Here is a 26,872-nt window from a genome sequence, read left to right as displayed (position 1 = left end):
AAGACCTGCAACATCCTCAACATCGCCTACATCCTCAGAACCAGGACGTGCATCAATGCCCTGCACAATGTTCCAAACACCTTTTGACACAAGAACATGTTGCATCATATAAGCCCACATAGGGTAGTTGTCCCCATCCAACCTGTCCTCAGCAGCAAACATCTTGAACACATCTGTGTTGTTGTTGTCAGCCATGGTAAATGCTGCACCTGCTGTGAAAACTGCCCGAAAATAGGAGAAACAGAGCGGGAACAACCTGTGCTATATAGCACAAACCGTAGAAGACTATAAGGCACCTCTTATGCAGAAATTGGCACTGACAGAAATTCTGCACAAAATGACGAAATAGCTTGTGCAATACTGCCTGTAGTGGAAACGGAGGCCGAAATGAGGCCAAATCAAAATTCTGAGCAGACCAAGCTCTTCGAGCTTGCCCAAAATATTTGTCAACCTGCGAACGCTCGCCAAAGCTCACTGAAATCGGAGAAAGTGAGCAGGCGTGTACTGGAGCAGCTGGCGACTAAGCCCGGGAGGACATGACCTGCTCTGATACCAATTGTTGGAATTAGGGTTGCAGAGAAACACACACAGCTTGGAGAAGACGAAGAAAGCTCAAGGCACACAATAGAGAGTGTGTTACTTAGTGTGCAATGGAAAGATAGATAGCCCTAGAGTGATGGGCGTATATACAATGCACGGGGGAAAAAACCTCCTAAAGAGGGAAAAAATGCCCCGACGGTCCTAGTGTGTTCACACACATCACTACCACATGTATATGGTAACATTTGTCAAAGTCGCTTTCTTGGCCCAATAGTCCTTATGGTACCAAGGGATTTCTAGGAGAACATTACACCCTTCCAAAGGCATGATGTAAAAGTCCTCGTGTCCTAAATACCCCTGACAATGCAAACGAAGTTTGCCAATGACAGGCGTAATGGATACATCCCATCTGGGTGCCGCTAGAACTGCCTCCACCGGTGGCCCCATCCTGTTGGGCGTTATCTCGAGTTGCGCCGCCAATTCAGGTAAAATGAAGTTTGCCTTGGCTCCTCCATCATCCTGATCTTTCACTTTGCCCCATGCGCGGCAAAGTTCTGTACTTTCATCCATCTGGCTTGGGTCGGTTCCCGTGCAATCCGATACCAGTCCTGCTTTCATCTTGCCTTTTCTGCCACGTTCCTCCGCTGCTCTAGAACTCTATGGCCTGTCTTCAGTCTGGGGCACTTTGCGGAGATGTGCCCTTGTTCCCCAAAACCAAAAGACTTTCTCTCTTTGAGATGGTTATCTCTCTCTCTAATAGTCAATCTGAGTTGTGTATCTTTCTTTCTCTTGGGGATTCTTTTTCTTTCTATTTCCTTTCCCAGGTCTAGATTCGGTCGCGACACAACAGAGATTCACTTCAAAACACTTCACAATTTCAAGAGTCGACACGGCCCGACGTAGTTCCGTGCCAAGAGAGATTGGCCTCAAAGACTGGCCCCCCTTTCGGTATTTCTTTTATATTAATCTTTGAGCAAAGTACAACTTCCCGCGGGTGCTCGCTCTCAGACTCTACGTCCAGATGCTCTGAGAAGTGAGTCCCCTTGGGTCACTTATAAAGATTACAAGGGGTGCTAAAAGCAAAGCCCCAAAAGCGTTAAACTCAAAATCAATAGAGTCCCAAAAGCTTTTGACTCAAAATCTACCAACAAAAAGCAACAACGCAATTTGCGGAATTTCTATACAGTTGCCACATCAGCAAGCCAGTGCAAAAAGCGGGCGTCCATACAATGCCACGCCAATCTGTCCGTATAGGTGCCACGTCAGCAATCCGTACAGCCTGTCGCTACAGTTCTGTCCACGTCAACAAGGGCTGTCCGCAAAGTGATGCCACGTCATCAGTTTGTGACATGTATAGAACCATGATCCCCATATCAACTCTTTTTGGAACCCCCATCTCTTGCTGTTTGCGCATCAATCTAGCTTTGGGCACTGTATCGAAGGCTTTGGCTCGCCTTGTGCCACCAACGGAGACTGTTTGAGATTTTTGGATGGAGTTGATCCATACTCTTAGGGGAGAGTTCGAGAGACTTCAGTGCAGCTCTGACCGCATGTCAAGAGCGTAGAGAAGCGTTCCTTCGACTTTAGCACCCTGGGCCTTTCTTCACCATGGTCTAGGGTGAGCTCAGATGGCACTATTGTCCACCTGTGTGGCTTTTCTCTCCCCCCATCTCTTGATTTATTCCTCATTGTATATATGTTGTTTTTTCATTAAGAGAATCTCCCCCTTCGATTGTTGTAGCCCTCTCTAGTAGAGGTGGTTGTAGCCCTATGGGCAGTTTTATTAACTAATAGAAGGAACTTTTTCTCGGAAAAAAAAAGTCACTTATTAATAAATGACTTAAGGGATTGTTCATATGCCTATATGCTTAAGTGATTGTATTGTCTAATTGAGGGTATGCAACTATGACCTACCTGATCATGCACATCCTAGAGGCTCACACAAGGCCAAGCTAGATCCCTAACTAAGACTAATGTTGACCTCTAGCAGTAGCTTGTCCACATGGCTCGCTGCAATGCGCACATGACATTTGAAATGGCCAAAGCCAATACAAGAAGGACTCACTCGCCTTTAAGTTTTACATTAAAGACCACATCTCTACCCTTACTATTCTTTACTTAGAATTTCCTAGCCCAATAATCCACGACAATGTTCTTGTGGTGCCAAGGTAGCCCCAAGAGTACATGACACTCTTCCAAAGGCATAATATGAAAGTCTTGTGCCCAATGTAACCCTGGCAATGCAAGCGGACCTTGAAAAGGACAGGTGCTATGGCAACTTGATGCCCTTGTGCCGTTAACGCTGCATCCATCTGTGGTCCATCTCTTCAAACTTGATTCCCAACCGAGCCACCATCTCAGTGAAAGTTTGCCTTGGCTCTGGTGTCAAAAAGGAAATGAGGGCTTGATCCTATACTTTGCCCCAAGCTTAGGAAAGTTCAAAACCGTCATCCTCGTTATCTCCAGGTCAATGTAACAAGGAACGGACGGAACACAGCCCAAACGTTCCGAAACGGCGTTCCGGATGAGTCCCGTTCCCAAAACGGAGTCGGGAACGGAACGCCGTTCCGGAACGAGGTGTAACCGGAACGGTGTTCTGGACTGGGGGGAACGAGGCAGAACGGGCAAAAGTAGGCATTTGGGGCAAAAAAGTAGGCTTTTGGGAGCAGGTTTGAGAATGTTTGGGGGACATATTTGGTGCAGTTTAGGGCAGGTTTGGGGGCAAATTTGGAGGCAATTTTGGGGTTGTTTAGGAGTTTATTTGGAACTAAGTTGAATGGAGGTAATTCAAGCCTTACTTTAGTCGACCGTTCCGGCCCCCTCCCGTTCCGGCCCCCCTCCTCCTCCCCGTTCCCGTCCTATTCCCGTTCTCGTTCCAGGTAACTATGCGAGTCTAGGTGTCCTCATGACATCTACTGCAAGTCCTACTTTTGTCATTCCCTCCTCTCATTCCTCTCCCGCCTTAGAAATTTTTGGCTTTTCCTCAAGCTTTTCCTCTTTCTTTTGCTAACACATGCCCTACTTCACCACACCCATAGCACTTTCCTTGTTTGTACTATTCGCCCTTTGCTCGACACACAACTCAGGAACTAGGAATTTCTTTTTGCGTGCAACCTTCTTGCCTCTCTTCTTTACTTCTCAAGATTCTTTCTCTAGAGCTTTGGACACTAGATCGTCCATAGCATATGTGAAGGACCCCATCAACATTGAGTAGCCATCCAAAGCATGGTCCATAAGTTGTTGAATGCTAGAGGACTTCTACTTTAGACAGTATCTTTGAAGTTCTTTCAGTAGACCACAACAATATCTTTCCATCTGTTCCTTGAGAGAAACCTTCATGAAAGAAGCGACAAGGAGAAAAGTATCCCTAAATCTCTGACCGTAGGTCGCAAGAGTATCTTCTTCTTTCATCCAAAGATGGTTAACCAACAAGCCACTGGCAAGGCGGTGAATTAACAGCAGACATACAAACAAAACTGAAAACTGATAACACTTTAACTTGAAAACCAACTAAGTCAAGACAAGACATGGCGAAGTTCCACTACCAAATGTATTGGACCCAAAGTCTGTCGTCCCTTGCGGTACTTCTTTTTATACTGAAATCCACAGAGTACAAATGCTGGGGAGCTCACTCTGCATACTATGCATTGCTTTGTTGAGAGTGGCCCCCTAGGCTCATATTTTAAGGCACTAGTTAAACAAGCAACTGATACAAAAGCTAGACACGCTCAAAAGCACCACCTGCTAAAACAGGTCGCCCCAAAAGCCTGTCATAATAGCCAGAAGAGTTGTCGTACGGCTTGCCACATCAACACTTCCGTACTTCCACGTGTCCCATAAATCCAGCCACCTCACGCATGCTTGGCTACAGAATCGAGTCCTTTGCTCTGCCCTTGCTCTGTGCAGTCTGGTCATGGTCATGCCACGTCATCACTTGTGACTGATAATACAATAAGGGGGAGTCTTTTTTTTTTTGGGTTGGGGGGGGGGGGGGGGGGGGGGGGGGGGGGGGGGTAGGGTGGAGAGATGGCCTCTTGCAAGTTTGCACTTACTTCATATTTTTGATACTGGTTTTATGATGGAGTCGAGGACTTTGGGTACCATTTCTTTGATTCCAGAAGGGGATGCCTCTAGAAACTTGAGACATCAGCACCCAATCACCTTGATCTCTCCCGGCTATAAGATTTTGGTCCACGTGCTCAGTGATCATCTGAAACCTTTCTGCAAGATCTCATGCATGCTTCTGAAGTGCCAATTCGAGGCCTTCCGCCAAATCTCGTCCAGAGTCCTCACACAGGTTTCAATTGGGATGGATGCATCCTTGACAATATCTTTTCATTTCACAAGATTGGCAATTGGGCACAAGAGTCAAAACGACCTTCGGCTATTCTAAGCTTTGAAAAGGCTATCAAATGGTTGATTGGTTTTTTTCTCAATATGCATAGCAAGGGTTTCCCGCGATTATAGATCAAGGGTATGAAACAGTAGTATAGGAATATCTTTTAGGTAAAAGCAACAAGGTGAAAATTTTTCGTAATACTTTAATTACATCAGAAGTTCTATCACGTGCAACTCACATGTAGACACGCAGCTAGCTGATTTTAAAAAACAAGCTTAGGGAAGGTAATACCATCTTACACCTTCAAATACCTGTCTTTGAGCTTCAAGCTCAAGTCGCAAGGCAGTTATTAATCTATCGTCATTGTCGCTTTTTCCTATGAGCAAAGACATCTTTTCTTTTGCAACCTTCAACTGCAATGGACATCAAGAGAATTGATTCCAGAATGCTCTAAATATGAAACAAATTTTATGCTAAACCGCATGTTTCTTACTTAGCTTCATTGTTTGAATGTACAAAGTCTAGTCATTTACTTTCCATTAGAACATTTTTACACTAGTCTTGTAATTGGCCCCAAAAGTGGCACACACTGAAGTATATCAAATTTCATCACAACTTTCACAAATGAGACAAAAACATCATGAAACTGCGTGTATGGGTTTAAGACGTAGACAAGACATTAAGAGTCCTTTTTTACTTCAAAAAACAAGGAGAGAAGGCACGAAGGCCTACTAAATTAAGGGGAGATGAGAGGGAGTAAGTTTAAATACGTGTCCATAATCACATGGAATTTTTGTTGTGTTTTAATATAAAATTGTATGGGTAGGGCCCCCCAATCTCAAAAAAATAAAAATTCTTTCAAAACATCTTACAAGCATAAGTTGTAAGGTGCAACAGAAGTGAAAGTTGAACTTTGCTCAAGATGAGTGCTCCAAAATGTGCTCAAGGTTCCTTTTACTTACGGAAGGGAGAGCCTTTCGTTCCTTTAATGAGAAAGTGCAAGTGATCACAAACAAAGTGGATAAACACTTTGAATGAAGGTGCTGAAACTGAGAGATAGAGAGAGAAGAATACGACACCAGAATGTTGTCAAACCCTCCTCCGAAGGCCCCACTCTCTATGTCGAGAGTAGTCTACTATTGATTGCACAAATCTCTACAATGCTTGGACTTGCCGACGATGTCGACGACGACGAGACGGGCTGAAATCTGAAAACGCTAATGGCTGAAATCTGCAAATCTTTATCTGCTGAATTCTGACTCTATGTCGGCGACGATGGCGATGACGACGATGGAACGACGACACGCTGAAAACGCAGATGCTGAAATCTGCGTTTTCCGGGCTGAAACTGCAAACTACGTTGGATCTGACCGTGCGGCGAGGATCTGATGCGGGAAGATTTGCGAGGTTCGAGACTTCTCCTACGGTGTCTAGCTGCTGAAAACTGAAAATGCTGATGCTAACTGAGGTTCTATTGCGGAGAATCTGCAAAACGCTGGATGGTTATGCTGATGCAAAAACGCTAGGGCTGAATGTTGTCTTGCAGTGGAAATCTGCTAACGCTAGGATTGATCTGCAGTGTTCTTGCTGTTGCCGGCTGCTCTGCAATGCAAAAACGCAAGGGCTGATCTGGGGATGAGAACGCTAGGCTTGCAGTTGCAGAACCGCTAGGTCTGCTGATGGGGGCGGGATCTTGCTGAGAAGGTGTCTGTTGAACAGATGTTCCTACTGCCTCTTCTGCCAGAAAGTGCTAGCGCTAGGTTTCTTTATATACATGCTTGGCTAATTTGCCCTACCCACTTCCCAACAAAAGTCACTTAAAATTAATAAGTGAAAAATGTCAAAAATAGAGAAAATAGGTCTATCCACTGTAAAAACGCTCCTGATGGGTTTTGATGGTAATCTGATGATCATGCTGTGTGCAACCAGACAATATGCATCTACTCTAAGTGCATGGACGTGCACGATCTGCAAACAGACTCACAAAAGTGTCAGAACACTTCCTAAGCTAACTGAACTGAACCATTGTCATAAAGTAGCTTGTCCACGTACACATAGGGTTAGATGTGCAAGTGACATCCCCTCCTTTTCAAAGTGAGGTACTGGTATCGAGCTGTATAGCATCGAGAGAGATCGCCAACAACGTCTGGATGAATCCTGGAAAGGACTCTTCGTCGGCCCACTCTGATGTGTGGGTCGTGCGATACTTGAACTTCATAAAGGTCTGCAACGCTTGCTTCTTTGGGCCGTGCCGAAAGCGACACAAAGTCATCTGTGGCTCCTTCAATGCTTCAACTTCGTCCATAGTCATGCGTCTACCCTCTTCACGAATCTCCGAGGCTGAAAATTCTTGAAACCACTTCCAACACAAAAACATGAACATACCCATTCCATGTAAAGTGACTAGAAAACGACTATTCTTTCTAACAAACTGTGCATGCAATGCAGATGAACAAAGTGCCATACGGAGTGACGGAGTTCATCAAACACACGCAAACGATCGGGTCGAATCTTGACTTTCTGACCTAAATCAATTAGCTGTGGCAAATCACAATGGAGATGCCTGTGCTTGATGCTCAATCCTTCTTGTGCTCTTTCTGATATTGAGTCATGCCAAGAAAGAGACATGGAATGTGAATTCCTTGAATGCAAACATCTCATCTTTTCATGAGTAATCCGCATATATCCATGCTCATTCATGAGTGAATCGTGTTCATCGTGCAATATGGCATGCCTATGAAAAGGGATCACATAAGGACGGTGATTAAAATACAGGAAAGCATCACGAATGAAACACTCGAACATTGCGTGTTGACTAATCATTCGAACACAGAATACTTCCTGTGGGGGTTCTTTGGAGCTCGACTCGAGAGCCAAGATCGGTTCTTCGTGATGGATCGAATCTTCCAGTGGGGGTTCTTTGGACCTCGACTCGAGAGCCAAGATCGGTTCTTCGTGATTGATCGAATCTGCAATGAGGTTAGCTTCACTAGAAAAAGCATCAACTAAACTATCATCCTTGTGAACAGTCACATCATCTTCCTGCAAATCATCATGCTCGTGAATAATCACATCTTGATCATGCAGATCATCATGCTTATCATTATCATGCAAATCATGTGTGTCATGCTTTGGAGAAGACAAAACTGAGAGAGTCTCCTTCTCCTGATTCTGTTCATATTGCGCCTGCACAATAGAAAAAAGTCGCAACAACTCTTTCATGTGTTGGTCACTCATCTCTTGTCTTGCTTTGTTCTCATGATGAAAGTTTGTTTGTCTTTCTTTGTTCTCGCGATCAATTTCTGCTTGTCTTTCTTCGTTCTCGCGATCCAATTTTGCTTGTCTTTTGTCGCGCTCACGATCCAATTTGGCTTTTCTTACTTTGGCTTTCAAGCGTGCTTGCTCGTGCTCACGCGCTATCATTGCCATTCTTTCTTCGCATTCACGTGCTATGGCTGCCATTCTTTCTTTGTATTTACGCTCTATGGCGGTCATTCTTTCGTCGCTTTCTAGCTTCCTGTCCATCATCATCTTGTCGAAAGCCTCCATAGGGGTTAGTGCAATCCTTGGCATAGATGGGAAAGGGGGAGGGTCAAAAAAACCTCCTGGTGGAGAAAACTCTTCTTCGACACTCCTATGCTCACCACCTTCATGCGAAGTATCCATTCCGCTTCGGGTGATGACCATCCACTGAAGTCATGGGTTCTTAATTTCAAGAGGAACTTGGGTTCTTGTGGGTCTTGGTTCTTGGGTTCTTGAGGTTCTTGGGGATCATGAAGGTCTTAGGTTCTTGAGGTTCTTGAGGGTCTTCAAGTTCTTGGGGTTCTTCTTTAGCTTGCAATCTGTGTTAGAGAAGGATCTTCTCTTTACCCGAGCTATACTCTTCCCTGCGGGCACCGGCACCCCTTGGCGGCCTTGCGCTCACACCAAGGTTGCTTTTTCCCATCTCTTGTCGATTGGCCGGCCGCTAAATGCACGGTCCGCTCTCAATGAGTGAAAAGAGAAACAAGGGGAGGCTGGACAAGCCCTCCTTTCTTGGGTTTCCTGTCACTCTTCAAAACACGATTAGGAATCGACACGCCCAAGTGGACTTGGGTTACGTGCGACCGCAACAAGCAAAAAAAGTCTTGTGGTTCTTTCCTTGAGTGATACAGAACATTGCCAAAGCTCTCATACCAATGTAAGGTGCAGCGGAAGTGAAAGTTGAACTTTGCTCAAGATGAGTGCTCAGAACTGTGCTCAAGGTTCCTTTTACTTATGGAAGGGAGAGCCTTCCGTTCTTTTAGTGAGAGAGTGCAAGTGATCACAAACAAACTGGATAAACACTGTGAATGAAGGTGCTGAGACTGAGAGATAGAGAGAGAAGAATACGACACCAGAATGTTGTCAAACCCTCCTCCGAAGGCCCCACTCTCTATGACGAGAGTGGTCTACTATTGATTGCACAGATTGCTACAATGCTTGGACTTGCCGACGATGTCGACAACGATGAGGATGACGACAAACGGGCTGAAATCTGAAAACGCTAATGGCTGAAATCTGCAAATCTTTATCTGCTGAATTCTGACTCTATGTTGGTGACGATGGCGATGACGACAATGCAACGACGCGCTGAAAACGCAGATGCTTAAATCTGCGTTTTCCGGGCTGAAACTGTAAACTACTCTGGATTTGACCGTGCGGCGAGAATCTGCTGCGGGAAGGTGAGATTTGCGAGGTTCGGGACTTCTCCTGCGGTGTCTAGCTACTGAAAACCGAAAACACTGATGCTAACTAAAATTATGTCGCGGAGATATCAATACCTCATATCATGGGATCAAACTCCTATGAATACACTTTTTAATCCAAAAAGGTGAATACAACTTTGGAAAATAGCATTTAAAACACTACCATGTCTATCTATTCACAAGACTTTCAAGGCCTCTTAGGACACTTGTCAAGCAATGAAAATTGAACGACCTTCATCACCCATAGTGCATTAAGGTCTTTAGCGTGCCAAAAAAGAAAAAAACATTAACTTCTCCTCCAAGAGTCCGCAGCCTGCTTGGTTACCGCCCGAGAGGAGGAGAAGCGGCTCCAATGGGGCATTGTTGCTTTACAGCGAATTCAAGAGCATGACCTAGGTAGCCCATGGATGGAGGATAAGATGCAGCAAGCTCGATAGGAGCCGATTACCATTGAGGAGTGGCGCCAAGAGTGTGCCCTGTCAGGCATCTCAGTGGACCCAAGTGGAAGACAAAGTTACTGATGAGTTTTCTGAGATGATGGTTCCTCGTCATGCACATTCAAGTGTTCGCCATTTGAGGAGACCAGAAGGAATTGTTGCCACACAGCCCGAGGATATGCGTGCAATTGTTTTTAACTTTTACCATGAGCTGCTCTCAGCTATAAGCCACAGCCAGACTGTCAGGATGCATGCAGAGAGTAAGTGTGGGCACACATGCCTTGCTTAGTCACTGAGCAAATGCAACAACGGAGCTCCAAGAAGCTCTCAAGGCACTTCCCTGAGGAAGTTTCCTAGGGGAGGATGGTTTGACTCCAAGTTTCTTCTTGAAGTATTGGGAGCTTCTTGGTCGAGACCTTTGTAGTGCATACCAGCACATTTTGCACAGTAGGGATATGCCGGATAGCATCAGTGAGGGCTTGATTTATCTTACCCCCCAAGAGGGAGGCTCTTTGGATGAGATTCGGCAATGGCAACCCGTCACCATTCTCAACTCAACCTACAAAATTCTAGTGAAGACTCTGAGTTAGAGAATTTAGCTACTACTTGAGAGCATCACATGAGACACAAACGGGTTTTGTCAAGGAGTGTAGCATCCTCGACAACATTTTCACCTTCTGGGAGGCGACTACTCTTGCTCTTTCCGAGGAGAGGACCTTGTGGTGCTCCTTCTCAAGTTTGAGCAGGCCTATGACAAAGTTAACTTGGCCTTCCACAGGGGCACTACACACCAGATGGGCTTTTCAGATGCGTGGATTAAAGGGGTGTCAACTCTCTACAAGTGTGTGCACAGTCAGGTGTTGCTGGCAGGGGGAAGAGGGAAACATTTCATGCCCACATGGTCAGTACGACAAGGATGCTCTCTTGCCCCCCTCCTGTTCCTTTTCTACGTTGAGGCGATGAGTAGATTTTGACTTCACAAACTTGGTTTGCATGGATTACAGTTACCTATTCGAGGAGAAGAGCTTTTGGATGCTGAGTTTGCTAATGACTCAAGAATGTTTATGGAGGACCGCGAGGTCAATTTGCATAGGTGTGAGCAAGCTCTTGAGGTATTTTGTTGTGCGTCAGGAGCATGGATTAATTGGTGGAAGACAGTGGTTTTCTGGGTTGGTCGTGCTCCCACGCCGAATTGGTCGCTTCGAGAGGGCTTTAGGTGGATCCCCCCAAGGACACCAATTCGATACTTGGGTTGTCAGGTTGGTTTGAATCTATCACCCAACAAAGTGCTCCTCTCCTCCTATCCATCAGGATGAAACTGCTCCATTGGGTTTCTTCACGGCTTTCACTTGCTGGCAAGGCTGTAGTGGCCAACCAGGTGCTTTTGGCTACTATGTGATACATCACATCTTGCTTGATTTTCTGGAGTTCTTGCATCAGCCAGTTGGAGAGGTTGATTAGGAACTTTTTGCGGTCAATGCGAGACATAAAGTCTGCTCGGGCCAAAGTGTCCTGGAAGGTCATTACTTTACCTTGCTCTCGGGGAGGATTGAAGATCATCAACCCAGCATGGCAAAGTACAGCCCTCCTTCGGAAGCTCATTGTCAGAGGTCTCCTACCATCGGAGGAGCCCTGGAAGGAGCTATTGTTTCACCAGATTCTTGTTGAGGTCCCACAGACCGGCTGCCCATGGAGCCCTTCCACTCGCTAGATTTTCACAGAGATGTGAGTGGGCCTAAGCAAGAGATAGGAGGACCCTTTTGCTTTGAGCTTGCTTTGTTCTTGGGAGCAGCTACGGAGTGGCCTTGAGCAGCACTAGCCCACATGCATTGAGGAACGCTTGCAACAGCCACTTCCATGGAACCCTTTGGTCTATACACAACAAGGTCACATAGTTGGTAACCGACCTCATGTCTCTTGGGGGCTCATGGCAGAGGGTACGCACGTTTGGGGACTGCCTGCACTTTACAGCACTTCCTGAGAAGGTTCAGAGCCTTCGGCTGCAAGACATGAGGAGGGTATTGTAGACGCTATACCAGCAAAGTGGCACACCCTTCGTGAGCCTGCAGCTCCCTACTGGATTGGGGCTTTCCCTCGACTAGAGGTACTCATTACAATTAGGGCTTGCTCAGACGCCGGGTTTTGCATGTTCTTTGAGGTTTACAAAGAGGGCCGCCTTCATAGCGTCACTGCTGATACCACCAAAGGTGGCCGAGTGCTGCTTTCAGAGTATCCGAGTTGTGGGCATCAATGGGAGGAGCTATGTGATAGACCCAGACCCGTCAGCTCTTGAGACAGGACACTGGTCCCTAGTGCAAGTGCAGTGGGACCTGAGGGAGTGGTTTTTGCGAGATCCTTTACTCCGGCCAATCACCTGGGGACTCCCTTTTTTCAGTACACAGCATGGTTGGGACGTCACATACTGACAGCTCAGAGAGAAACTCGTCCTGCAGCGAACCATTGGCAGGAGGAGGGCTTTCCTCCTCCCATATCCAGATTTAGCCATCATTATACATATTTTGTTGACAAAGTAAAGCAAAACATAGGGCACAGCAAAACATAGGGCACCTCTATAGCTTAGCCTCCTTGCCGGCTGAAAACTCCACTCACACGCCAACCCAAAACCCCCTGCAAAGTGAATTGTAAACTTCAAGCCTTGCAATTCAACCACACAACAACCGAGCAAACAAAATAACTCAAAAAACACCATCGAATGGTGGAGTGAGTTAAACCACAGGCCAACCAAACCAAACAAGAGATAGCCAATAAACACCATTTTCTCAACCCAAAGAAGGACCTTAACTTTCACAACAACACAACCCATGCAAAACTCCAACTCTCCTTTCCCTTCTCTTCCACATAATTCCGGTTGCACAAAGACAGCTTCACTTTGTCCTAAATAAAACCCTCACTTCCTCCCTTAAAACTTTCACAAATACACTATAGCACCTTCAGCTCTCATTGGATAAGCCTACACAAAATTGATGAAAGAAACCTTTAAACAAGGAAGGAAGGAAGGCTGACTACATAGTATCAGCCGCAAGAAACTCTCTATTTGTTCTTTCAAAACACTGAAAAAGGTGATATTTTGCTAAGCAAGAACCTCCTAGCTTAAAAATCATGGCACCTGAGCGACTGGCATTTTTTATACTTTTGGCCTAGATGCCACCATTTTCTTGCCATTTTACTACTAATTTTGACAATTCTCCGCCCTAAAATAGGATGCTTGGGAAAAAGGATCAAACGGCTTGGAAAAAACTCAAAGCGAATAAAAAACATTATTTGAGCTTTTTTAATGGTTCCCTGACAAAGTAGGAATGACCGGTGCCTTTATGCTTTGATCAAGTGCAAATCTCTGGAGAGGATGGTTTGACATACAATTACTTTCCTACGTTCTGGGAGGCTTTGAAGAAAAGTTTGGTACTTCCTCAAAAAATGCCATTGCCCACTGACTGAGAAATTCATAACACGGTTGAAGTCCGTCTCTTCTCTTGACTTATGATTGTTGGATTTAAGAAAAGCTTTACTTGCAGATAATAAAACTCTTCTGAGTTTAGTGCATACCTCATTCTCTAAAACATTTCTTCGAGCTAAAACTCCAGTTAGCTTTTGCTTTGTGTTCTTCAACTCTTCTCTACAAGCCTTCACAAATTTAAAGAAAAGTAGATATAAGGATTGAACACTTTTCAGTCAGCGTACAAATCAAAATAACATGAAGAGAAGCAAACCAAAAATTTTGCAGATATCTGCTCATATTCTTGCTTTTGAGCACTCTCAAAGTAGTTGTTTTGGTTGTGTTCATTAACATGAGCTGTTTGCTCTCGTAGTTTGGACTTCAGTTCTGCAAGTTTATCCTGGAAGTGAAATTATGTCAAGAACACGGCTTTTGGAAACTAAAAAGCATTACAATCTTGTTCTTCCTTTGAAAAGAATATGCAAGTTCAACCGCCTCTTTGCTTATGGTGAAAGGCTATGCCTTCCTTCAATGTCTCCAATAGAAAAATAGTCACTCAAAAATCATGTTAAGGGCAGATACATTAAGCATGTGTTACCATATACATGTGGTAGTGATGTGTGTGAACACACTAGCACCGCCGGGGCATTTTTTCCCTCTTTAGGAGGTTTTTTCCCCCGAGCATTGTATATACGCCGATCACTCTAGGGCTATCTATCTTTCCATTGCACACTAAGTAACACACTCTCTATTGTGTGCCTTGATCTTCCTTCGTCTTCTCCAAGCTGTGTGTGTTTCTCTGCAACCCTAATTCCAACAATTGGTATTAGAGCATGTTACGTCCTCCCAGGCTTAGTCGCCAGTTGCTCCAGCACACGCCCACTCACTTTCTCCGATTACAGTGAGGTTTGGCGAGCGTTCGCAGGTCGACAAATATTTTGGGAGAACTCGTAGAGCTTAGTCTGCTCAGATTTCTGATTCGGGCTCATTTCGGCCTCCGTTTCCACTACAAGCAGGTCTGCACATGCAATTTTGTCATTTTGTGCAGAATTTCTATCAATGCTGATTTCTGCATAACAGGTGTCTTACAATCTTCTACGGTTTGTGCTATATAGCACGTGTAGTTCCTACTCCGTTTCTTTTGTTTTCGCGCAGTTTTCACATCAGGTGCAACATTTACCATGGCTAACAACAACACAAATGTCTTCAAGATGTTTGCTGCTGAGGAGAGGTTGGATGGGGACAATTACCCTATGTGGGCTTATATGATGCAACACGTTCTTGTGTCAAAGGGCGTCTGGAATATGGTGTAGGGCTCTCAGCAGGAGAGATCAACTTGGCTTATATGCCAACACAGGACAACCTTGCAGATCTTTTCACAAAGGCATTGTCTCGTGAGAAGCTTGAAGCTTTCCGCAAAGCTTTGGGCTTACTCCCCTTTGTGGACTGATCATGTCCTTAGGGCATGGCACTTCCCTTTACTCATGTGCCAGCTCTCGTTCACCGCATCACTCCAAGGGGGATTTGTTACCATATACATGTGTGGTAGTGATGTGTGTGAACACACTAGGACCGCCAAGGCATTTTTTCCCTCTTTAGGAGGTATTTTCCCCCGAGCATTGTATATATGCCCATCACTCTAGGGCTATCTATCTTTCCATTGCACACTAAGTAACACACTCTCTATTGTGTGCCTTGAGCTTTCTTCGTCTTCTCCAAGCTGTGTGTTTCTCTGCAACCCTAATCAGCATGATATAACAAAAATCAAGATCACAACAACAAAGGTATCTCTTCTCTAAATCCAAATGAAAAAAAATTCTGGACCTACTTTAGAATGATTAGCATCCCATCTATGCCCTTGATTTTCTTAACATGTAAGTGTTTAGTGATATGTTACAAGGAACTAAGCTTGTTTGATGACCCTTGGAACAGTGAGTATACCAACATCGCGTCAAAAGCACCCTATATACTCCATGAGTATTTCACATGCTGATGATTCTGACTTGAACTGAGACTGAATAGAATGATTTCATAGGATCAACAATGCTTATGTGTATGAGTTTCAAGCAACAGGCAAGACACTTGCTATGCTAACAAAACTGTAACAAATAACCTAGCTGACTTTGCCAACATAGCATGCTTACTGAAACAGTGTAGTAAACTTCCAGCTACAGACCTTCAATATGCATATCTGCTGGCTGCGCCCTTTCCAGTCTCCACCTTCTTCCAGAACCTTCAACATTCAGACTTTCACTCAACACATGGATGTCACAAGAACCATTTGCGTGCTTTAAAACAGTAACATGTAACAAGACAAGAAGTAAGCAAAGCCGATGTATTAAAGCTTAAAATGAAAATGATCTTGAAGTACAGAGTGACCCTCTCAGAAACTCGAAAATCAAAAGAAAAAGAAACCAGCAAAATCACATGTCCTGCTCAAATTTTGACCCTAAAATCTCCTCAAGAGTTAAGACGAGAAATCATTATGGTGAAGCTAACATATGAAGCCACCAGACCATGCCCACAAAAGGGCCTGAAATTAGCTGAGAGAAGTACAGAAAGAGACGAATAGTAGCGTGGTGGACTAAAAGCAAGAGAAGAGAGTAACACACTGGCTGGCAAACCAGTTATGAGCAACTTATGTTTCTACAGCCAAAAGAAAAGATGCTGGAGGTGTATAAATCCACTGCACCTGCCCTGCAGTAATTTTACAACATGTAAACCAGCTTTTTCAGTATGGAGGACTTCCTCTGTATTGTCCTGCAATAATCAGATCGGTGGTCCCTCCATGTCGCTATTCATCATGAAACTCTCTCCATAAGCTATTTGGCTTCCTACACATTCTGTACCCACAGATATAGTGACAAACTTTGTCGGCCTAACAGGTCATTTTGACCCTCCAAAGGCATTTACTATTATTTTCTCCTTTTCTTCTAATCCTCCTGTGAATAGCTCATTCAAGATTCCTTCCTTTGATGGAAGCCTTGGTGCTCCTAGATAGAATAAGTCTTTGTCTATGTCCTATAACACAGCTTCATACAAAGCTCGCAATTCATCTCCCTAGTTGAAAATTTCACAAACTATTTTCCTAGCTGTTTTGATAACTGCTCAGCATTGAAATCCACATTAGTAGATACACTTGATTAGCTGACGGCTAGAAAATCTGCTCCCATATCCACAGAATGTCCGACTCTCCAATGCAGGGTTTTTCAAGTCATTCCTGGACTACTCAAATAGTATACTGTGAACAAGCTAAAATAAGATGCCCCATCCTACCAGAAAGACTTCGAGCTAGGTAGCAGTTTCATAACTGTCAAAAATAAGCATTATAGAGAAAAAAATTCCCTTCCAGCAAGAAGCAGAAAAAAACCTTAATGCTGACTAGTGCCGTAACAATGCTGAAGACAGTAGAGGGAGGATGTAGCAGCCACCTCTCCTCCTTGAGATACATGTTGGAACCTCACCCATCCTACCAGTTAACTTGTCCGAAATATTAAGATAGGTCATAGTACTCAAACAAATAGTTTCACAGCACCTTAGAAATAGGTATGTGATCTCCAACTTCTCTATGTAAAGCATGTTGCAACTTGCTCACTTCAGCAACCAGCATTGATCGTGCAGCTTGAACCTCAAGCAGCTTCACATTTGTCTGCAATGTAACACTTTATGTAACATAATCATACTAATTATTGGATACGTATGTCTAGTTTCCATGATTAATCCTCCATACAGAGTTTTTTGCTCACCTGATTGTATCTTTCCTTCCATTCCTGAAGTTCTTTGACCTCTTTATCTGTTTTTCTTTCATCTGTATTCAATGATGCTTCCTCCTCTTGTTTCTTTTTTACAAGCTACAATAGTTCAAAGAATTCCCCTATCAAACTGTTGAAACAACAAACTGAAGAAACGCTATCCAGGAAAATTCTTTTCCACACAATCTTAAGCAAACAAAGTGAACCTAATACCAGCTGGGGTTACTTTAAGTTTTGAAGGTAAGTACTGTATAGATTTGAAACACATGGCAGTTGTACCATTATACCTCCTCCTGGGCTATGTGATATTGGTGCTTCCATCTAGAAGCACACCTTCGCTCCTTCTCTAAAGCTAGATTGAGGTCACGATTCTGCAGAAGTTGCAAAAGACAAAATCTGAGACCACAAATGACAGATAAATAAGATAAGAGCCTCAAAAACTAATACAAGAACAAATAAAAATGTAGCTATCGAAGCTCGCAAGAATGATATGTATGTGCAGATGAGGGATGCCTTGCAAAAAGAAATCCTAGGTGAATTTTGCGTTGAGATGTACACAGGATTCATAGGGCAAATGCAAGTCATTTTGAGAGTAGAGGAAAATGTAATGGAATTTATGGTGCAAAAGAAATTGGATGATACTCTTGAATCACAGAAATTGACAATGGAAAAGTGAAGATCTCAAGGGCGATATGTAAGAGTAAGCTTGATGCAAGTGAGACAACTTTAACGGGACAGTGGGTCCACATTTACAAGAAGTGTTCTCAAGTCACATGTAGAGATCGGATTGAAACCTTAGACAGCTTGAGGAAATCACTAAATGGATAAAAGTGGTGAAAAAGGAATTGGAGGAGGAGGTTTGAAACTTCAAATGTACGAGTTGTGGGGCGGAAGGAGGACTACAGCCCAAAAGATGATGCATTGGCTTTATCTATAAAATTGGGGGCAAATGAAAAGTTGCCGATAGATGCATGGAGGGTAGGGAAGGAGGCATCAAAAAGATAGTCCGCCTCTAATGAAGCTTGCTGAATTGGAGAAAAAGAGAGATTTTCTCTCACATTGACGTGCCTTGAAGAGTGAGAAAATATTTTTGGAGAAAAATCTCACTCATGCTCAAGCAGCACATCGAAAAGAATGCATACCACGTCTTCTCGAGGCTAGAAAGGTGGAAAATGGGTTGTGTATAGAGATGGGAGAGTGATCATTACAGAAAGATGGAGTTTATGACGGTGCACGACCTATGGGACCATGCTAAGGTTTGCAGTTTGGACTCGTAATGGATCACGGATGTAGGTGCTTTTGAGGAGACGAGATATTGTTCCATATTCGGAAACTTGTGAATGTAAGCCAAGGAACTTGCCCACAATCTCATATAGATACAAATTGTTGGCAAGGAAGATGCTCGTGGGAATACTAGTAGAAGGTCAGGAGGAGTTGCCATGCTTTACAGTGAGAAGTTACATCCTACTATACAGATAGCACGAAGGGAGGAGCATGCTCGCTATACGCGGATTGGAATTCAGACAGAGAACAATTGTCTTCTTTACATTGCCGCATGCTATTTTGCGCCTTCTACCTCTAAATATGCTAGCCCAAATGGGTAATCACTGTATGTGATCATGGATGATGATATTATGGAAAACTCTAGAATGGAGAGAGATGTTGGTTGGGGAGTTTAATGCAAAAACAGCTTCTTGTCATGTTGTCTTTTTTGATACATCAGCGGAGGATTTTCATGAGTATGACCATGCAGATCTTAGCATTGAGAGCGTTTCCAATGATATATGTAGATGCACAAAGTATGGTATATACCTCCTAGAGATGGGATCTGCGCATGTGTTAGCCATACTCAATGGCATAGCTTAATGGCATATCATCGGGAGGACTTACATGTTACCCACATCGACATGGTGCCAGCATAGTGGATTATGTACTCGCTCCACTTGCTCTTATACCACGTATTCAAGAGCTATCCATTTCGGCAAGACCAATTGGAGTTGCTGCAGTTCATCCATATCTATCTTTCATGCTAGATTGACTATACTACACAGCCCATAGATAGCCAGCAGAGACGTCTTTGTCCTAGATACGAGTTCTCTAGAGAGATCGATCATGTCTATACTTTTATGATCTTTAGATTGCTAGCAAATGTGGATCCCCATGCACCTTTGATAGAGCTTACACACCACCTTACACACGCCATTCATGCAGCGGTAGCTACAACTTTTCCCCATTCTTGTGGTATAGCAAGACATGGTAGTCACATTATGCCACAAAATAGATGGTATGATGATGAAGCGTCAAGAGACTAGAGCCAGATTACAGAGAGAGGTAACGTTGGGGACACCACACCACAAATTGCCTTTCGACACCTTGTGAGGCAAAAGAAGAGAGTGTATTTAGCTCGGGTTGAGGAGTTGTACCACCTATTCTTGAGTTAGGATTCCCGAGAGGCATGGAGACTATTTCAAGAGCAGTGAGCACCCACACCCATTACTTCTGCGGATACATGGAAACAATATTCAACTAGTCTTTATACAATATTAGCTCAGCTTCACCTATCAATGCCACTGACGTCTCGACCTCAAAGTTCCACCTTCACAGACAGTATGATATGCAATGCCATTGATAGACTACAGACAAGCAGATCACATGAACGCGATGGTCTACTTACTTAGCACTTGTGTCACGCCCGAGATACTCTGGCAACTTTGTTGGCACACATGTTTAACAAAGCCATATGCAAAGGCTTTCCTAAGAGCTCGAGCACTAACACTATTGTGCTAATATTAAAGGCCGGGGATCCTATGCTCCCCACTAACTATCATACCATCATGAAAGGCCACCCATTGGCCAAGCTTTTCACTTTTGTGATTGAGCACAAGCTGAGTTGTTGGGCACACAGACAAGCTGGATTCAAGAAAGGATTCTCTACGCTTGATCATATACTTACACCTTGGTTATCATTGAGGAGGGCCGAGCACATGGACACCGTATCTATTGACGCATTGTGGGTTTCTGCATAGCTTTTGATACTGTACCCAGAGCAAGATTGATGCATAGATTGTATGATTTGGGTATCCAAGTGAGATTACATGGGGTATCGTGGCACTTTTTAAGACGGTAGCAGGTAGAGTGTGCACGCCAGGGGGGTTATCAAAGATTGTTCACTCCACAATTGGAGAAAAGCAGGGATGTCCAATCTCTCCTACTCTTTTCAGTTTGATTAGGTATCAGACTATACTGATAGAGAGGGTGATAGAGGTGCACAATTATCAGGCACTTGGATACCCTTGTTGCTTTATGCTCATGATATTGTTCTCATTGCTGACTTGCCTAAGAGGGTATAGAGACAATCTCACTTTGTGATTTGTATCTGGTCGTTTCCACTCTTCAACTAGATCTTTGAGAATTCCTTAGCCCAATAAAGTAGCAATGAAATGCTCCAAGCTATCATCAATGTGAGGCTTTGAGAACCGTGTGATCCACACATAACCAAGATGAGCAGTCTTTTTGATGAGCAATACAATAGATGCAGCAAAAGAACCGACAAAGGGAGAACCGTGTGATCCACACATAACCAGGATCAGTAGTCTTTCTTACGAGCAAATAGAATAGGAGCAGCCGAAGAACTAAGAAAGGGACTTTCTTGCGCTAGAGCAATACTTTTCATAGCTATGTCACCCAAGAACATCAAACTTTCAAACTGAACACCACAAACAGTCCTCAGCTCTTCTCAAGGAACCACACTACCAAACAGCCACAATCCTTTGAGAATTTACAAGTCCACACCTACCCAAAGGACCATAGTTTAAAGAAAAGACCCTGTTTTGGAAGACTTTACAACACATGCTGACCAATGCATCCCACAACAAGGGTTTCTCTTTCACAATTCAACGTAAAACCACAATTGCAATGTCTCTCTCAATTCATACATACACCACACACGAAGCTGTCATAAAGACAACAACACAGAGAACTAGCCGTAGCTTTAAGCCCAAAACTCCAGTTTGTACGTGAAAGCTTGAAAAAAATGTTAAAGAGTGCTTAAGGAGACCTCAATTGATTCCTCACACCATTATGTGTAAAATTGACACGTACAAAAAGATACCTTTACCTGCTTACATCTTGCGTTTCACTTATTCACAAGGGTGTAAAATTGTCAATTTCACATCCGTGTGTGTAAAAGTGGCATGAGACAGAAGGCTACCTCCACAAGACTACACAAAGAGATCATAAGGCAAGACACAAACTGACATAGATTGCAATAGAGCATTGTGTTATGCTCATGCCATGGATAATGTATGATATACACATCACATAACACAGTCTACATAATGGATTCATTGCAAACAATCCTTAAGCAATGTCCATCGTTACGTCAATATACATAATGGGTTCATTGCCAACAATTTTTTATATAATGCCCATGATCACGTCAAAATACATGGTCTTGATTGATCTTTGATGTATGTTAATTGCATCAAATTTGCATGTTCCTCATTCCAGGATAGGACTAGTCCCTCTTCACTAGTTCATATCATTAATTGCATCAAATTTGCATGTTCCTCATTCCAGGAATAGGGCTAGTCCCTCTTCGCTAGTTCACACATCAAGCTATAAAGTAGTAAGGATGTAGTCAACTACGCCAATAGCATTTTTTGGGGTCTAGATACCTACCCTAGGGGCTTCAACCCCTCAAGGAACAGAGGCCTCCAATTTGGCCTCTTTAAATGAAGCAAACGGAATTTTTAATCATAAAGTGCCTATTATAATCATCTTTGTTGAGTCACTTCAACCCAAGTCAAGCTATCAAAGGTAATTAAAATATACAAAACATCATAAAAAAAAGAGTGCAAGCAAGAGCAAAGATTCAAGACGAGAATTTGTGCCAAAACCTTTGTAGCACGCAACACAACAAGAGGAGACTATGCCCCATGCTTGGAAAGTAGCCAAAATTTGACTATAGGGGTTAGCCTAGCTTGCAGCCGTCTTCCATAACATTTGAAAGTGTAAGAAAAGGGACTCAAATTTTATACCAAGTACAATGGTACCCACGAAGAAAAGAAATAGAAAAAAAATTCAATTTTACTTCAGAATTGAGTTATTTAGTAGCTAAAGAAAATGTCTTTAAAAGACAAGGAGCAGTGTGAGGATATCAAAGAGTGAGGGATAAAGAAACAAAAGATCTTGCCCTTTTTGAAAGCTCTAGGATCTTAGCTTCTCGTATGTTCTGCCCTTCGTTCCCTACATACATTTGTAGCATCTTCCTGTCAAAAAATTTAAGAATTTAATTAGAAAATTTATAAAATTACCAGCAATAAAAATTTTAATCTGAATTAAACAATTTAACCATCTTCAACTATAAGAACAATTTCACTTCAGCAATAAAGCATTTGTAAAAGACCAACTCTTCTATATTCAATAGGCATTTGATCTGAAATCTAGAGCCACTCTTATGATGTTTAATCAATATGAGAAGGATATCTTACATTAATTTAATAATCTCTAGATCTTGTGCTTCAATCTTGGCTTGAAGCTGTTAAAGCCAAGCATTTCAGAGTTATATTCTAGAAATCTGACTGCTAAATGTCTTCAAGAACTCTTTCAACAAAAGAACAGTGATACTGACCAAACAAAGGTTTGTTCTAGAAAAATTTACTACATGCTGAAATATGCCCCCACATTATGTTATAAGAACTTAGCTCAAAATGTGCAAACACACAACTGTCAGCAGCCATATGGCACTACAATAGGGGACCAGGCTCTTTCTTTCTCCTCTGTTCAAAGAAACAAATTACATACGTAGACCAAACTAACACTGATCATCAAAATACAAAAGTCAACCAGGGTGTAAAAAAAGTCACCATGGAGGTGCACGCTACCAGCTTTTTCCCCGCGAAAGAAGATATATCAAGAGAACTACAAGAGCACAGACTCATGTTGAAGTCCAAAAAGACGCATTGCAACAGAAGCGTAATGCCAAAAGGTATAACCAAACAAGTGGGGGAGAGAAAAGGACAGTCCCAAGCTGTGATTTAGATGTGAGCATTGAAGACCTTCTATCGCTCTAATGGCCCATATGTGGAATGGAAGTATGCTTTATATTCATGAATCTCAGTTTTATGCCAGCTCTCAGGCAAGCCCTCAATCCCAACTTTTGTCTTACTCCTTTCTCTCTAAAAGTACATAAAACCTCTTCAGCTATGGAAGCAGAAGATTTAACCTTTTTTCCTTCAGCTGAAGGATCTTTGGCACTTTCTTTCTTTATTTGCATGTCTCCATCAAGTTGCATGTCTCTATTTTGTGATTCTATTTGAGTTTAAAAGTTTTCTGCTTTGAATTTCAATAAATGTACCACTGATTCTCAGTAACTAGCCCAGTATTCTCAGTGCGATTTGTTGCAGTTTCTTTAACTTAGACATCAGGTGAGCTCCCATGGAAACAAATTCGATGGATGAGGTGGCATGTGGGTGGTATGTAGAAAACCTATGAGGAAGTTCTGTTTTTATTGTTGGTCTTCATTATAGTCAGCTTTCATTGACAAGACACCACCAATAGAGGCAGCCCATTCTCTACTTGGAGGGTTGGCTAAATCACTTTATCAAGTAGATTTGAGGGTATGAGGAATTCATGTGAGGAGCACGGGTTCAAAATTTGGGAGTAGCACCCGAAAGAATGATGGAGAGGGTGATGGGGCAGCAGCAACCTTTTCCACAATGCAAGAGCAAGGAGAGATCATTGTCACAAACAGGACCTCACAATAATATCAACTACACTCAGATAAATAGACTTTATCACTTAGTATTGAAGCCAATCGAGATAGAGAAGGAGAAATGAAATGTTACATTAATTGTCTTCAAAAGGCCAAATGACCTATGAGACATCCCAATAGAATCTGATGCTCTCTCTGGAAAGCTACAAAAATAAAAAATAAAAATAAAAATTATAAAATCTAGGTCTCTCATACATTGATGGGTAGGTGGGAGAGGTAAGAGAGTAGACATGGTGAACAAGGTAGGGGAGATGAGAGCTAGAGGCTATCATATACATCAATATACGGGAAGAGTGGGGGGATAGGGGGTAGAGGCTCAGGGTGTACAACAGCTCATCTCAAGAGATCACTCTATTGTAGGGTATCCATGTTGAGAAGCCTGACAAGTCATGCTCAATGTCAATCAATGATGATATTGATCCGCCTATGTACGCATCTCCGGTGATGTGAGGATCCTCGTAGCCTGGGGCGTCTAGCTCGTCCTAGCTGGACCGCTCTGTCAAGTGATGTCCCTTGTCTAGCAAGTAATGTCTCTTCTTTGTCGATGTTGTGTCTCTTCTCTGTCAATGCTTTTGATTGTGTAAATGGAATGTACACACATGCAATACCTCAAAAGTAAACTTGATGAGGAAATGTCGCCACAGTAACTCTTCCAAATGAAGCACCTCCAAGGCTTATTTGATGCACCTTTGGATCCTTCTCAATGCGGGGTTGCAGATGGCCACCAAGGGGTAAATCCAGGGCTGATTTGCGCTCCCGATGCGAGAGGAATGAAGGGTGAAAGGGATCATTGTATTACCTCTTAGCATTTAAGCATTGGGGTATTTTTTAAGCCCTTTGAACACATGTGAGATAGATGATTTCCTTTAGGTGAACCCCTCAAGTGGCAGACTCAAAAATACATCATAGCCTCCAAGAGTAGGTACCACTAGTGAAGTGGAGGTTGGATACAACTTGAGACTCTTTTGAATGATTGATTGAAGGCAAGCCTTAGCTTTTCTCCTCTCCTCACTAAGGGAGAGAAAAGTGGTAACCTTAAGAAGCATGGCCCAATAATTGTCTACAAAGGTGGACAGATCCTCATGCTTATTTTTGAGACAACCAGTCCATACCTTGTGACATCCCAGGAGAAAGGACAAATTGCTTTTGTAAATGGGGCTTGAAATCTTGCTGCGTCTTTGCTGAAAAACTATCAAGGAGACATGCTTACACCAATTGCTAGGCCTGTCCTAAAAATACCTAGCCACACATCAAAGCTTCAACAGGAACAATGGAGTAAAGTGCAAAGAGATGCACAGAGAAATCATACAAAACAAAAACCAATGATCAAAACCGCAACGCTTGATAAATTGATACATTTGTAAGCATGGAGCATGAAGAGGTAAAGAGCTTTGTAAGTACTCGGCAAGCTGCATGGTAAAATGAGAAAATGGGAATGTTTCTTAATAATACTTCTTGTCCTGCTTCTGTTTGCTGTGTCTCATCCAATTGCTTTATCGAATAAGTATTATAGAGACTTACACCAATATGCTTCACTTGAAAAGTTACAATCAGACAGTTCTATCTAGCACAATCATTCTGCTTGGCATATCTCCTGGCCATTGCTCTAACTCTCAAAACAGACCTTGTAACAAATAGACAGCATATGCACAATAATAATCAGAATCATAGAAGCCTAGTTATGGCTAGGTCTTTGCCAGCAGAGGATAGAGCAAATGTGACCCGGTCTATCCAACTCTAGCACTCTAATGAGTGACAAAGTAGCTAGCAGCACAAACCTTGTCAAGGTAAAGACCATGTAAAGAGAAGCCAGATTTATGTCATTGAGACATAAGAAAGTCAAGTTGTCAACGGTTGAAAATCATCAAAAACTTTACTTGTATAAATGTGTGCTTTTACTAGAAACAGATAGCTCCATCTAATCATCATCTAGAAAGAATCTGTTGCACCAGAACACTTTTCTGTAGAGTTCCAAAGCTCCATCTATAATAGAAAATTGATTCAGCAAATTGTAGTTCAATCTTTTTAAGATGCACACAAAACTCAGGTCATACCAGCCACAGAAAATGCACAGGAATATTATGACTGTGTATAACAGAAAATAAAGAATGACATAAGACCAATAATAATAGCCAGTTTCAACCACAGGAATACCTCATGAATGTCCACTGGCTGAGGTCCACTACCATCAATAGGCTCTCCGCCATCTTTGGGAGCTGACTTGATGGTACTATCAATAGAAGTAGGGGTGGCAGTTGCTGGCTTGATATTAGTCTTTCCACCGGTAGATGCTGATGGTTTAGAGGATTCTTTCTTACTGCTATCACCAGGATCATTTGCCATAGGGTATACTCAAAATAATTGCGGGTACAAGTTCTCCTCTGACTTTCAAACTATTTAAATGTGGTTGCTTCCTGTCATAAAAACATCTCGATTAAGTAATTTCTTTTTGTATAATCTAGAGCTCATCTTAAGTCTTTGCCAGACAGCTTTAATATTTAAAAAATAGTGAGTGAGTGTGTGGGGTGTGGGTACGTGGTATTGCCTGGCACAAAGTGCAAATAGCATTCACTGAGAGATGGATGTAGACTAGACGGTTGGACTTGGCTCGAGTCTAGCCAGACTAGTGGGCTAGTGGATGTGGGCCAGTGGACCAACCCACAGACTAAAGGACTGGACTCCTAACGGACCGTAGCTGACTGTCACTTTGGCAGGAGACGAGTCATGACGAGTGGCAGTCATTCCATCAGCGTGCCTTTTTGCCTACCTGGCATACCACCCACCTCAGTTTACTCACTCCTCCCGTAGAGCAAGGTTGTAAGGTACGTAGTATTCGGTACGTGTTCGG

General features: G+C 43.0%; 1 protein-coding gene across 13 annotated transcripts in view; it reads right to left on the bottom strand.

Annotated features, from left to right (window-relative positions):
* The window catches only part of LOC147459432 (uncharacterized), a 131,256-nt gene that overhangs the window by 23,413 nt on the left and 80,971 nt on the right, over positions 1–26,872 (bottom strand). For 4 of the 13 annotated variants that reach the window (XR_015187871.1, XM_086510709.1, XM_086510703.1 and 1 more), the window contains exons 2-11: positions 26,179–26,438; positions 22,742–22,788; positions 22,444–22,519; positions 17,537–17,620; positions 17,244–17,348; positions 17,033–17,146; positions 15,674–15,730; positions 13,772–13,897; positions 13,608–13,685; positions 5,191–5,292 (exon numbers count right to left, since the gene is read on the bottom strand). Coding sequence is in view for 8 of the 13 variants with exons in the window: in XM_086510709.1 (XP_086366835.1) it covers positions 5,191–5,292; positions 13,608–13,685; positions 13,772–13,897; positions 15,674–15,730; positions 17,033–17,146; positions 17,244–17,348; positions 17,537–17,620; positions 22,444–22,519; positions 22,742–22,788; positions 26,179–26,367 (978 nt within the window). In the remaining 5 variants the exon portion in view is untranslated. Of the gene's footprint in view, positions 1–5,180; positions 5,293–13,607; positions 13,686–13,771; positions 13,898–15,673; positions 15,731–17,032; positions 17,147–17,243; positions 17,349–17,536; positions 17,621–22,443; positions 22,520–22,741; positions 22,789–26,178; positions 26,439–26,872 lie in introns of those variants that run through there. The other 9 variants (XR_015187872.1, XR_015187874.1, XR_015187873.1 and 6 more) reach the window with 6 other exon arrangements.

The sequence above is a fragment of the Adiantum capillus-veneris genome, chromosome 4 (assembly GCF_014529385.1).
Source record: "Adiantum capillus-veneris isolate H3 chromosome 4, ASM1452938v2, whole genome shotgun sequence".
In the NCBI taxonomy this organism is placed as follows: Eukaryota; Viridiplantae; Streptophyta; class Polypodiopsida; order Polypodiales; family Pteridaceae; genus Adiantum; species Adiantum capillus-veneris.
Note: the sequence above shows the minus strand (reverse complement) of the source record. Positions and strands in the feature narration are given on the sequence as shown.